The sequence below is a fragment of the Schistocerca gregaria genome, chromosome X (genome assembly GCF_023897955.1).
Source record: "Schistocerca gregaria isolate iqSchGreg1 chromosome X, iqSchGreg1.2, whole genome shotgun sequence".
Classification (NCBI taxonomy): Eukaryota; Metazoa; Arthropoda; class Insecta; order Orthoptera; family Acrididae; genus Schistocerca; species Schistocerca gregaria.
The window spans coordinates 456615975-456630356 of NC_064931.1; the positions used below are offsets into that span (position 1 = coordinate 456615975).

Genomic DNA, 14382 nt, shown 5'->3' on the forward strand with positions numbered 1-14382 from the left:
ACTTCTTTCTCCTACTCTCTCCATCACACTACTATGCACCTATGACACTCAATTTAGCTTGTCCCTCTCCCACCTATTCACCACAATTTTATATTTCGTCAGTATTCTTTCATTACTCCTACACAGCATATATATACACAGTAACATAATTAAATAGCATACACACATATAATAAAGTACAGAGAAATAAAAACAAATGTAGATCAAAGAAAAAACTAGTGGCAATATTGAGAACACTACAAAACATAATACACACTTATTAGAATACAAATAAATAGTGAACAGCGGTGTACTAAATTATGCTGTGTCAAATGTAAAAAATGAATAGTTCTGCAATTAACAGTAAAATTAGACCTCAATTATAAGTGCCGAACGAAGAAGTAAATTAATGACGTGTTAGCAGACGCCACTTCCTGGTGTAGACGAGAAACGAGCAGAAATTACCGAAAGTAAATACCAATAATTTGTTAACGAACAGTTTTGAGATCTAGGAAACAAATCAAAGTATAAATATGTTTAACTACAGGCCACTGACTATGATCTTCTTCAATAAAGCGAAACGAGTCTGGTGAGGAAAACACACAAAATATCCTCAGAAATTGTAAAACAACTACGTAAAATATGGCTACACAAATGAAGAGGCTAACAGAGTGACTGCTTGGTCGTTTTGTAGACTTCGTGGTCGCTAGTAATGGGGGAGGCGATCACCTGGCTCTTCGCCAGTGTATGCTTTCTGCATATAGGTGCAACTGGCTTGCCCCGATTTCAAGGCAAAACATGGTCATGCTTACATTTTACCTGAAGCACAATGGCTGAGGTCGAATGCAGGTGACGGAGGCTTGTGATGGCATTGTCTGATGTACAACTGCATCAAAATGAGACGAGTCGTCTTACATTACTAGCAGATCAGTAATGGAAAAAAAAGAAGTGTCCAAGGTCATAACCTCGAAGCCCGTGGATCGTGCCACGCTTTGCTAAAATTATTTTCTGTCCATTCTGGCTCTAGAATTTTATTCCAATTGCACAGTACATAAGAAATCTTCTACTTTATTCAAGGAAGAGCTTTCAGTTCTCCCTGATGAAGAGTATATTTTTTCCGTATGAAGAGTATAATTTTTTCGAAGTGGGGGTTTCAGTTACTTCCAGAATAGACTATTTAGTTTATCCCGAAGAGGAGTTTTAGTGTTTTCCTGAAAAAGACTTAAATGCTTTCAGTGTAGAGTTACAGTTCTTTTACGAAGAATATTAATAATTCGTAGAAGATTTATTAATTTTTCGCGCAGAAGTCACTAGTTTCTCAAAGACCAGTGTTTCTACGTTTCGAAGAATACTTTCTCCGTTTTTCAAAGACGACTTTTCAAGACGACGTTTGCATCTTTCGGGAAAAGAATTTAGTTTTAAATACATTTTCATTTTTTTCAGTTTCCAAAAGCACTTTCTTACATGTCAAGAAATGGGTCTCTTAGTTTAAAAGAGAAGAAAACAGTGGTAAAAAATTGTAAGATTGACCCTCATTTTGAGCGAGTTTTCTTTCTGTTTCCATCTTGTTATTAAAAAGAAGTGGTAAACTTCGCGAAATGTAGTAACGAAGTCTCGAGTTCGAGTCCACACATTGCTTTATTTTTTAAATCGCGTTTTAGCTGTCTGGCAAAGTTATGAGAAAAATTGTAAAAATCACGCAGAGTACTTATAGATATAAATAAACGAATCTGAGACACTTCGCTGCCCGCCCGCAGGAGTGGAGGAGCGGTTCTAGGCGCATGTGTCTGGAACCGCGCTACCGCTACGGTCGCAGGTTCGAATCCTGCCTCGGGCACTGATGTGTGTGATGTCCTTAGGTTAGTTACGTTTAAGTAGTTCTAAGGTCTAGGGGACTGATGACCTCAGATGTTAAGTCTCATAGTGCTCAGACCCATATGAACCTTTTTTTTCTTTTTTTTTTAACAAGTTTGCTTCCAAACACGAGACACAACGCATACCATCAAAATTTGTACTGCAGAACTGAAGGACAGACATCTAGCGTGCCGAGATAAATATGATAAGTAAATTATATTGAAACGAGCTACCAGAGTAAACTGCTCCCTTTCACTAAAACAGGCGTACAGTATCCTTGAAGAAGCTCCGAAATTTTGGACCCCCCTTCGATGCTCTCTTTTTTTCAATTGCATTTTTGTTGTCTACTGAAGTTATGTTGAGGGAACCTGAAAGATAATTTGTTTCATTCATACTTCAATATAACTTCCCTGGCATACGGTGCTTTCATCACTTAAGTTATATGAACGTGGTGGTTTTCACTTACTTGACGTTATTCCTTTAAATTTTATTTGTGGCCCCCAAACAAAATACGCTACGCCATTCAAGTTGTCTGGAAGTAGATATTTAAGTCTAACCATACGAAGCCGAGTCGTGTTGCGAGTAAGTTTATAAAATGACACGAATTTGGGGTATTCTTGTCATTACGGAAGAAATGATAATGATAGAAGTAACGGACGTAATGAACTTGCGTTACTTCAAAACTTTTTACTTGCTTCCACTCTTCAGTAATCTAAAACCAAACCTTTACTATTTTCCAACTGCCCTGTGACTTTCTTTCTAGTTTCATCATGACCACGTCAACTGTGGAAGTAGTAGTCTTCATGTGTATTTTGCGTTATCTATGTGTTCTGTTTATGCAACCTTTCCAGTTTTTTAGTTAAACATGATCAGGCTAGGAATAGCATTAGGAGACAACTTGATCGGTCCAGGAAGTACCTTGAAGCCACTGTTAAGCCTTTACGTTAGTCTCAAAGCTTTTTGAGTGGTTTTGGACTTGCTGAACACTGCAAAATTTGGGATTAAAGGATTTAATTTATCTACTACTAAACTTTCTTCTGCTACAGCTCTTCACTAGAGTGGTGTAACTCAATAACTGGATTACATTCATATAATAAAACATTAATTCTGCCCAGGCACATCAACTACGTAATATCCACAACTTGGCCAAAGGGGATAGGTGGAGTTGGTTGCAGGGCGTTGTGATAATATGAACTATTGCTTATCGCCTGTAAAACGAAGTATTATTCTGTTAAAGAAACGATTCAATCTTCTACCGAAAGGTGTAAACGTAGAGAATACTGCTGCAGTTAACTGTCACGCAATGGATCTGTGTTTCGTACATAGTATAAGGGCACTGATGCACGTCACCCACTGGTAAGCAATTACTTTATTAGAGAAATTTAAGTCTTGCTTATAAGCCGTCAGCTAACGATCGTAGTTAAAAATGGTGATAGTTTGGCATTTTGGTTTCTCCCTGGTTTAAGCATATTACAAACTGAAATGGTCGGACATTTATGTACAAAGCATCAGCAGCTGTTTTTCTTTTTTTATTCTTTTTTTTTCGCAGTCATTGCTTATAGTTCTTTTTTGCGCAGTCCCATTTCTTGAAATCAAAGACTGTGTTACTCATTAATCACATAATTTCTGTGTGAATAGTCGTATTTTGCAATCAGTGACGGATGGTGGCTTTTTCATTTGTGTTTTTGTGGTTTTTGGGTAGTACTGATGAAGGCATTCTTAAGAGGAACTGTTCTTTAGTTAATAATAATCAAAAGAGCCGTAAGCTCGTCTACTCACAATGTTTGTAATATAACCACTGGTAACACTAAAACAATGGTCGCATCTGGTGAACGAGGTTTAAAGGTCCCAGTTCGCTTAAGACGAAAATAAAGAGACTACTTACAACAGCTACTCGGGCGGAGCGCTACCCCTGCTTTTGACCTCGGTCAACTCGGCGACTACCAGAATCGCACACTCGACTGCAGAGTGAAATTTCATTATGGGGCTTTGCCATTTCTACGCAATATTCTTTCTTCCAGGATTGCTAGTCCGCGTAAGGTATGCAGGTGGACATCAGTGAAGTTTGCAAGGTAGGAGAGAGGAACTAGTAGAAATATAGTTATTGGGCGGCATAACTCATGATCCCAAAAATGGTTCAAATGGCTCTCAGCACTATGGGACTTAACTGCTGTGGTCATCAGTCCCCTAGAACTTAGAACTACTTAAACCTAACTAACCTAAGGACATCACACACAACCATGTCCGAGGAAGGATTCGAACCTGCGACCGTAGCGGTCCCGCAGTTCCAGACTGTAGCGCCTAGAACCGCTAGGATGTCATTGGCAAAGCCCTGTCAGCAGCAAAACAACACGTACAGAGTTCCATTAGCTGTGAATTGCTGAGCGAGATGGAATTAGAAAAACCACTCATCCGTGATGGAAATGCGTGTAACAGGAAAACGAGGTACGGAAGCCACAATAACAAGTTAGTGGAGAAATGGGAGAATGTGATTTGGACGGACGAGTCTTGTTTCACACTATTTCCAACTTCTGGCCGAGTTCAAGTCCCAACAGTGAAACATGGCGGGGGTTGGATGACGATTTATTCAGCCATATTATGATGTTCCGTGGGCCTCATGGTTACTCGACGAGGTCGCATTACTGCCTAGTATAATCTGACGACATTGGTCGTTTACGTCCATCCCACAGTACAATTTTCCCCATTCATGATGATGTGTTCCAAGACGATAGGGCCTTTTCACCCCTAGTATGGTACAGAACTGCATTTTGTAAGCACGTGGATAGATTTCACATCTTCCTTGGCTACCTCAGTCACCAGATATTAATATTTCTGTGCCTTTGTGCTCTGTTTTGGAGATAAAGATGCATGAATATCATCCACCTCCATCAACGTTACCTTAACTTATCACTATTTTGCACGAATAATGATGTAATATTTCCTTGAAAACCACACATGTATTTCGAGAAGACTAGAAGCTATTTGGAATGACAACAGATTTCCTACACTGTGTGGTAATGTGTTATGTTTTCAGTGTTTCTGTACTTTTGCCACACCTTGTATGTGAAAGCTGCTGTTTTGCGTAACAAAGACATTGTATGTGAACGATGCTGTTTTGCGTAACAAAGGTGGAGCAACTCATCATTAAGCAGGTGGTTGACATGTTTTGGCTCATCAGTGTATAACTTAAAATATTATCAACCAAACCTCAGTAGGGTAGTAATTTTTTTTTTTTTTTAAATGACATGGCCAGTTCCCTTGCCCATCCCTCTTCGATGATATCTTGTGCTCTGTCTTTAATGATCTCGTCGTAAATGCAATGTTAAACTGAAATATAGAAAAACACAGTTTCCTCAACTTAGAGTTCGGACTATTAGCCCACAGTGTAGCTCACCTGATAGTGATCTAACAACTCGAAAACTAGTCGCAAAAAATTTAATTAGTGAAATAAGTGGCAGAAATGTGCGTTTATTCCAAAAAAATAATGTTCATCAAATATCCGCAGAGGCCTCAACAAAACTTAAACCCTAATCCTTTGTCCTACCTTCCTTCCGCAAGATACAGTGGCCACCCGAATACTGTCGGTGATAAAATACCTGAGTGTTTCTGAACGAATCCCTCTTTATCTGTCTTAAATTGAGACCACAACATCTTAAAGGTCACCATGGTAACCTCACTCTGGTAGAACTCTCTAGTGAGATGGCCGATGAACACCAAGTCCCATGTCTCCCGACAGAGTTGAATGGTACATTCGCTGTTACTATTAACAGAGGTTTGTGTCATAAACAATTTGCACAGTGATTTATCGACCTAAAGCTACTATATCTTTTATCTGTACTCAAGAGCTAATGTTCCCATTACCGTGTTTGCTAAATCATTTGCCTTAAAATAGAAATTTTTGCAAAACATGTGTGAGTTGCAAATAAAATTAATTTTGGATCGTTACTTTTACTAAAAATAAAAGTGCTATTGCTACAATTCTATTTCTTCCATCCACTATACAGCAGCTCGTTCAGAAAAAAAATTGTATTCCGTGTGTTAACTCTAGGGAACAATAACTTTTCTGAAATGCTCCAACTAGCAAGAGTAAAGTGCGCTCATAAACAATTCGTTTTGGTACGTCAAACAGGACACCAACTGTCAGCAACTGGGTCACGCTCTTATAAATGAATTTTATAGATTGTTTCTGATGATTTCTTGAAGTCAAAAAGTCAAATTGCGACCCTGACCATGGATCATGTGTACTGATATGTTTTACTGCTGATTCATACTTTAATTTCTCAAACAATTTCGAAAATGCTAATAGTAACGAATTCGACAGTAATTTTCTGTTTGGTCTATGCTAACACATAGCGTGGTATTGCGACTATGTATCTGAATGCAAACAGAGTGTATATGAAAGACAAATTGGATAAGAAAGGTAGTATAGGACTGGTGTAGGGAGTACTTACTTTCATTTTCATATTTTCTATATCATTTGCATATGAGTCTTCATTTATGAATGATTTGGTAATCGATCAGTATGATTTTACATTAAGTTACTTGATAAAAGTTCTTCATAATTTTTTTGTGGCAGTCACCAGTAAATTTAAGTTACGAATTGTTGATTCAGTGACACAGATTTTATATCATTAACATACCCTTTGTGCCATAACTTTACTCCAGTTGTACACATGTCTGTGAGCACCGTATTTGCGTAATGTAATGCATACTTTTTAGACTGACTGACGTCGTCCATGAGTACTTTGCTGTTTATTTGCAGAAAATTTTGTAAATATTTTTTGTATTTATTTCATGTTATGACATGTTCACTTCGCCTTCGAGTCTGTATTTTACTTCCACAAGTTATTCAAACTAGTTGCTTGTGAACTCCATATTTCTGCATACACTATTTCAATGGGAAAGAGCTAAGGAAGAAACTGGTGAAAGTTTATGGAAAGGTGTCCTAGTTGTCATTCAAAGTGTCTGGAATACGGAGTCCTCGACGAGCGTGCATTTCGAGGAGCAAATATCATCACCGCTTCTAGACATGTATCTCTGAGTATTTTGTTTATCACCATGAATTCTTAGCTTACCAAGGTTTCTAATAGTTTCTCGTGTATGCATAATAAACCTACAGCCCGTTAATTACTTTATGTATAATGTGCCACTCGACCAGAGAAAAACATATTAACTTATTATCTGCGACTGTTCTATTACTTACCTATATTGTGATGGAAAACCTTCTCAGTAGGACACATGTAGTAAAATGATTCTTCCTGTAAGTTTTTCAGCGTTTTCATACTGAAACCGGCATCGTGATGCCTTTAACAGTGACGAATAGTATTGCACTAAGTCTGGAGAGAAATAAACCTTATAGTCCATTGTGGAAGATGAGTGGAGTGCCATAATTAAAATGGATTCATTGAGAAACTAAGCTCACTTGCACAACACTAAAATTTTTGTTCGTTTCCGAGATGTGAACTACTGTTTTATTTAAATGAAACGTTATATTTGATTAAAATTGTCACTATGCTAGACAGAAAGTAATTCTTCTTTATCATTCTGGCTCACATAAACAGAATAAGATAAAGTACTCTACGTATACGTAGCATAAAAGTAAATATAAATGAAGTAGTAACAGAACATGGAAAAATATCATGGGTCTTTCTCTGTATCTGAAAAACACACTCATCGGGCAAAAGAAAAGAGGCATACTATAGTAAAACTAGTATGAGAATATTTAAATTGAATCTAAGAATCACTGCTGAACAAAGGCATTATTAATTGAAAATTACTGTAAAATAGATAGTAGAACATCTTCGAACTTCAACTGCGTATTAGTGCTTCGCAAATGGGGCTAACATTTAAAAAATAAATGATAGAGTCTTAATCTGTCATATGTGGACCAGAACAAGGATCTGCAACAAATGATTCATTTCTACAAGCGTTGAATTTTTTTTCCATTTGTTTGCGTAAATGCCTATTCAGTGACGTCCGTTCATTACAACTGTTTAGATACTTTCTTCCAGTCAGTGCAGTTATATGGTTATTATGACAAACTACTATTGCAAATACATATAATTGTCTTCATTACACTTTCCCTACTACTCACACTAACACACCGCATTGGAAGTTTCGTACTATATATTTGTTTATACTATATTTTATCTCTTCGCTTTCAACATATCGTCTACATCATTCATAAATGACTCCAGCAACGCTTTATCAGTCCATTGGTCTCTGTTCTTTGTCCTTCTTTCATCTAATCTTCTGATAGTGTACATGTTGTCTGAATCTATGGTAAATTTAGTGGTTGGCACTGGTGCATAGGTATATAACATACTCAGCGATGGTGGCATAATTATTAAGAATTTTTAACATGTTGCAGCCCTGTCAGCAACTGTGATAAATTCATGTCAAAAATCCGCCTCAGTAACATTTCGCAACTGAGGCGGATTTTTGACATATTAATGCATAATTATTAATAAGCCTAGCATTTTACGAATTAAGCTATTTCATAGAAACATGTCACTGAATCTCCTGTGGTAGTTCCTCTCATATGAATATTGAATAGGCAGTTAAAAAGGCCCTGAAACCCTTTAAATCATAGATGGAAGTAGTGAGAAGGGATAATAAGCATCTGAAGTCGACTATATTTTTCTAGTAAGCACCCCGAAGGTAGTGCATTATTTATTCTCATGCAATGTTTTTTTCAATAATACAATAACAAGTGCACAAACATTGCGTACATTTAAAATCAAAGCGAAAGTGGTAACTTTGACAAGGCGTTACATTAGACTGCTCTTGTGAAACCACCGTTTGGTTTATGAAGAATATTAGTCGATAGTTTACTTCATACATCACTGAAGCTGCTGGATGGATAAGAGCTTCAAATTTAAGTTTACAATCAGTGATACAACTCTCAGATTTTAATTGTATCTACTTGTAGGTGACAGTGTCGATCGCAGTGTGTGTGTATTTTTGTGATTTGTGTGTGTTTGTTAGCGGCTATTTGTGTGTGTGTGTGTGTGTGTGTGTGTATTTTTGTGATTTCTGTGTGTGTTTGTTAGCGGCTATTGTGTGTGTGTGTGTGTGTGTGTGTGTGTGTGTGTGTGTGTGTGTGTGTGTGTGTGTGAAAGAGAGAGAGAGAGAGAGAGAGAGAGAGAGAGAGAGAGAGAGAGAGGGTGAGAGAGAGAGAGAGAGAGAGAGAGTGAGGGTCAGAGAGAGAGATAGAGAGAGAGAGAGAGAGAGAGAGAGAGAGAGAGAGATGGAGGAGGGATTGGGAGACCAAAAGTAACGGAAAAAAGAGAAAGTAGAAAGAAAGCTTCTATTAAACTTTCTGAATAGTAATTGAATCCAGAGAAATGACAGCTGGCATTTTAGGGCCACTGGCATAACGGAAGAGGCGATTAACCGAGAGGGGTAAAATGTAACTTTTGCATGTTTCTAAGGCTGCCACTACACAGCAGATAGTAAGTAATAATAATAACAAGGTTCCTACACCCTTAAAGACAGTGATGACGGCGACATAAATGATGTTGAAGAAGTCTGATGTTGATGTGTCCTGGCCTCCGGTTCCATTGCACTCTGGCTGTACAGGCGCTTTAGAACCCAGTCTGGCTTCATCCATCGTCACATCACATTTTTCGATTGGTTGTATGAAACTAAATTCTGGCAGCTTTCCTCCAGGTACTTGAACGCATCCAGCAGTGCTCCTGAATGGCAAAAAAGTGAAGGGATTAACGCATCGACTGGAAAATCTAAACATCCTTTACACTTTTTATAAGTGACACGTACCTAACAGTTGCATAAAACCATACAAGTATGAGAAGAGGCAATAATGAAACACTAAAAATTTCGGCGAAGCACGTCAAGAAAATAAGGTACGTTTTATGACTTTGTCAAGTTAAGGTAATAAATGAAGTACGTATTTCTTGTTTGAAACCAAACGGAAAAAAAGCCACGAACTTCCGCATAAGGCGACAACTGGTTTCATGTTGAAAAATAACTACTAAGTTTTAAATATTGTAATTTTTCCGAAATACTTATCGAATATAGTGGAGTGAAACGCTGTTGAACTTGTGTATTTGAGATCTACGAAGTGGGAGCAAACATTGCTAAAGTTACATTTGACAAAGCGTTGTTTTTAATTATATCAACGTATTGAATATAGCTATGAAAAGTTAATTGATACCATTTATTGATGAATTTCTTACTAAAAATCTGGATGAAAACCAAACATTGACGTCTTTAACGTTCATTTAAATATTTGCTATGAACAGCTTAGTTGGATCACTGTGCGTAACATTACTGATGATAAGTACGTATAAGAAAGTTCAAATTAGCAGGAAAATTTCAAAGAAAATTGAGAAAGCTCTGTACAATAATGCAGCAATTAATTACATCTTTACTGGAGCGAATGTCTCAGAATCTTGCACTTGGTCGCCCTGGACTGGATTTCGAGTACTTCATCCGGAATTTCAGTATTACCTGTGCAAAAGCCTACGATAACAAGTAGGGCGATTATAAACTACCAAAATTTTTCAACTACTCACTCAGTTTGAAGATCAGCAAGTTCATATTGGGAATCAGAATCAGTGGAATAGCCGTCACTTGTGATAGGTGGTTCATAGATGGTATGAAAAGCTGAAACACAAGACAGCATATAAGTGTGCATGTTAAATTCGAAATACATGTACATTTGTAGCGTTATAATTCCTAGACAAAAATGTTGAAATTCAAGAACTCCTAGCAAAAAATTATCAAAAATTAAGAGTTTTTGTGTTGTTACAGGTAAGATGTTGACGTTCGCTTCTACATGTACAACACTTAGCAAGACAGTGACTCAGTTATAACGGTAGTCTGTAGCATAATTCTGAGTTTGGTCTCAATAAAAATTATAAATATGTACACTTTCGCGGTCTGTGTCAATCTCATTAAAAATCCTTTTGACTGTGCTGCCGTCTCATCTCACGAAATGCATGGCAGCTAAAGTACTCAAAGAACAGAGGTTTCGGCTTTGTCAGTATTTTAAGTATTTTACAAGATAACGCAGCACTATACCCAGAAGGATTCCAATGAGCGCAACAGAATCTGTCGTTGACGAATGTTGGTTATTAATGCTTAATTGAAGAATTCTGTTCAAAACTCTTAAAATAATGAAAAATATTAAGTGCTGTTTCTGTCGGCAATCTTTCAACTACTAACTTTTGTCGTAGGATGAAGTGTGTCCTATATGGTCTGGATACATTTTACTCACTCACTAGAACAGTAAATATCTGTCAGTGTATTTATCTTTACACTTTTGATTAATAAAATATTAAATGATTATGTGGCGGTGTTGGCTGGGAGGCCCCATCCGAGAAGTTCGGCCACCGAGTGCAAGTCTCATTTCAGTCGACGCCGCATTGGGCGACTTGCGTGCCGGTGATGAGAATGAAATGACGATGAGGACAACACAACACCCAGTATACAAGCGGAGAAAACCTCCAACCCGGCCGGGAATCGAACCTAACAAAAGCCGAAACAAATGGACAACATCAGTTGCCAGTCCATCACGTATCAGTTGAGGAATTCTGTGTAGCTGCCACTGCTATAGTCAACACAAGATGAAAGAAGTTGAAGAGAAGCACCGAAGAGAAGCAATAAGGAAGTAAAAGCAAACGGTCGTTTGAAATAATGCAGATATTTTTTGTGCAGGTATCATCAATCACAGTTTTGGCGAAAAAAACAAGTGTTTTGTTCCACATCTATATCCTTGCCTTTCGTTTCCAATTTAAAATGCATTTCTTAGACTGTCTGTCCTCTTAACTGCAAACAGTAATGAAGATGACGGGCTACGTGAGACGACATATGACTGTAACATTTAGAAAATACCATTGATTCTCAGCTATACTAAAGCTCTCTAAAACTTGTTACATAAATCAGAATACATGCGAACCCACTACTTCTGTGTTTACAGGAAATCTGAAAAACGGAAGAAGCGGCTAATTACTAAAATCTATGAAGCAACGTCACTATATGAAACACTTCATGCTGCCATCATTGTCGAGTTGAGAGCCAGTGAAAAGGTGGTCTTACCTAGCAGAAGTAGAATGATAGCGCAGTACTCCATGTCTCTAACCAGATGGATGCAAAGAACCGGATTACAACTGCGCTGCTCGGCGATCGGCACAAGAATGACGCGGGTCACTGGTGAGCTTCGCTGCGGCGCTGCAGCGCTGGTGAGGGATCCCCACTATGGTAGCTGCTGGAGATAACGTCGCCGACGGCGACACCAGTTCCATCTTTTGGCAGATCTTGGAGTCAATATGTCGACCGAGCATTTTTCAACTGCTAATGACTTTGCAATATGGTGCTATCAATACGTTTTGTTGTTTGCACTCTAAAAAGAGGAAAATGGTAACTATGGCGGAATAATCAATTATTCATAATATACGAATGAGAGACATACTTAGTCACCTGTGGAAAGACTTTGAACTGAGGTTGATTAAATGAGCTGAATTGATTATAAATTTTGATGAATTACACTTCTGTCCACGTTGAATACCTTACCTTTGATTTCTTTCAATAACCTATATAACTTCAAAGAGAAATCCCGTAGTTTCCCTCTTACTGACAGACGTCGAAACGTGGATGTGACTTAAATCCTGTAGAACATCTTAATTTCTCAGTGAGGGGAGATATGAATTACACTGAAGCGTCAGAGAAAGTGGTTTTCTAATAAAGAGATATGTAAACAGGCAAAATGCTCTGCTGCGGTCGGCAATGCCTGTGTAAGACAACAAGTTTCTGGCGCAGTTGTTAGGTCGGTTACTGCTGCTACAATGACAGATTATTAAGATTTAAGTGTCTCTGAACATGGTCTTATAGTCAATGCACGAGCGATGGGACACATCATCTCCGACGTGGCGATGAAGTGGGGATTTTCCCGTACGACCATTTCACGAGTGTATCGTGAATATCAGGAATCCGGTAAAAAGTCAAATCTCCGACATCGCTGCGGCCGGAAAAAGATCCTGCAAGAACGTGACCAACGGCGACTGAAGAGAATAGTTCAGCGTGACAGAAGTGGAACCCTTCTGCAAATTGCCGCATATTTTAATGCTGGGCCATTAACAAGTGTGAGCGAACCAGTCAACGAAATGTCCTCGATATGGGCTTTCGGAGCTGAAGGCCCACTCGTGTATCCTTGATGACTGCAAGACACAAAGCTTCACGCCTTGCACTGGAAACATGTTCCCTGGTCGGACGCGTCTCGTTTCAAATAATATCGAGCGGACGGACGAGTAAGGTATGGAGACAACCTCATGAATCCATGAAGACTGCATGTGAGCAGGGTACTGTTCAAGCTGGTGGAGGCTCTGCAATGGTGTGGGGCGTGTGCAGTTAGAGTGATATGGGACCCTGATACGCCGAGATACGACTCTGACAGGTGACACGTACGTAAACATCCTGTCTGATCATCTGCACCATTCATGTCTATTGTGCATTTCGACAGTCTTGGACAATTCCAGCAGGACAATGTGACACCCGACAAGTCCAGAATTGCTACAGAGTGGCTTCAGGAACACTCTTCCGAGTTTAAACACTTCCGCTGGCCACCAAACTCTCCAGAAATGAACATTATTGAGTATATTTGGGATGCCGTGCAACACGCTGTCCAGAAGAGCTCTCAACCCGCTCGTACTCTTATTGATTTATAGACAGCCGTGTGGGATTCATGGTGTCATTTGCCTCCAGCACTACTTCAGACATTAGTGGAGACCATGCCACGTCGTGTTGCGGCACGTCTGCGCCCTTTCTGGGCCCTACGTGATATTATACAGGTGTAAGAGTTTCTTTGGCTTTTTAGTGTAGTTTCCACTCACATATGCCACTAGTTCAAGAAAATGACAGCGTTTGCGGGCTATCTGCTACAACTATCCTCCGATCAGCCTCGCGAGTGTTACTGCTCGAATTAATCCTGAGGAACTGTCTTTTACGGGGTTAGGCTCGTAAGAGAGGACACTCTAAATATCTCGACAACAAGTGAAATCGTCACACAGACTCCCATAAGGCTGACGTTGAAAGTGACAATCCCGGAATTGAGAAGCAGGTGAAAGATTTGAAAACAAATAATTGCCAGGTCCAAATGAAATCCCTGTATTGTTTTAAGAGAGTATATTTTGCCAGTGGCCCCTTACTTAGGTAGCATATGTCCAAAGGGAATTATTACTCTGTAGAATAGTAATTAAATGTAGAAATTTTTTATCAGAATCAGTTTTTAGTAGAAAATCCCTGCCGAATGCGCAGCGTTAGAGTAAACAATGTCAACACTCGGAAGAAATGAAGTACAAATAGAGAGAGAGCTTATTTCCTCATAGTGTGCAAGAGAAGGTGTCAGGGATTCCTGATTCGGCAGTTAGACAATAGTGCAGAGCAGACACATCGTAGTGACGCTCCCTATACTGACTCCATATTCCACGAATGAAGAACCGATCTGCCCACCTACTAGCCGTTCACCTTGGGAGCAGGGCGCCTACGCCACCAATCCTAGGCAGTACAAGTACCGCTGTACCGGCTGTG

At 39.0% G+C, this 14382-nt stretch overlaps 1 protein-coding gene across 1 annotated transcript; it reads right to left on the reverse strand.

The window, feature by feature from the left end:
* Window positions 1-8470: 8470 nt before the first annotated feature.
* Window positions 8471-11989, reverse strand: LOC126299215 (uncharacterized). Its single transcript, XM_049990998.1, has 3 exons — window positions 11896-11989; window positions 10371-10461; window positions 8471-9530 (listed from the first exon to the last, which is right to left on the reverse strand). The coding sequence occupies exons 1-3, from the start codon at window positions 11927-11929 to the stop codon at window positions 9146-9148; spliced, it is 510 nt and encodes a 169-aa protein (XP_049846955.1). The 5' UTR covers window positions 11930-11989; the 3' UTR covers window positions 8471-9145.
* Between the last annotated feature and the right edge of the window lie 2393 nt (window positions 11990-14382).

What these genes read in the sequence shown, in the direction of transcription:
- LOC126299215 (XM_049990998.1), bottom strand. Translation starts at nt 11,929, where the DNA reads ATGGAGTACTGCGCTATCATTCTACTTCTGCTAG. An exon ending in TATCATTCTACTTCTGCTAG is followed by an intron (nt 10,462 to 11,895) that starts GTAAGACCACCT and finishes CTTGTGTTTCAG; the next exon opens with CTTTTCATACCATCTATGAA. An exon ending in CTTGCTGATCTTCAAACTGA is followed by an intron (nt 9,531 to 10,370) that starts GTGAGTAGTTGA and finishes TTTGCCATTCAG; the next exon opens with GAGCACTGCTGGATGCGTTC.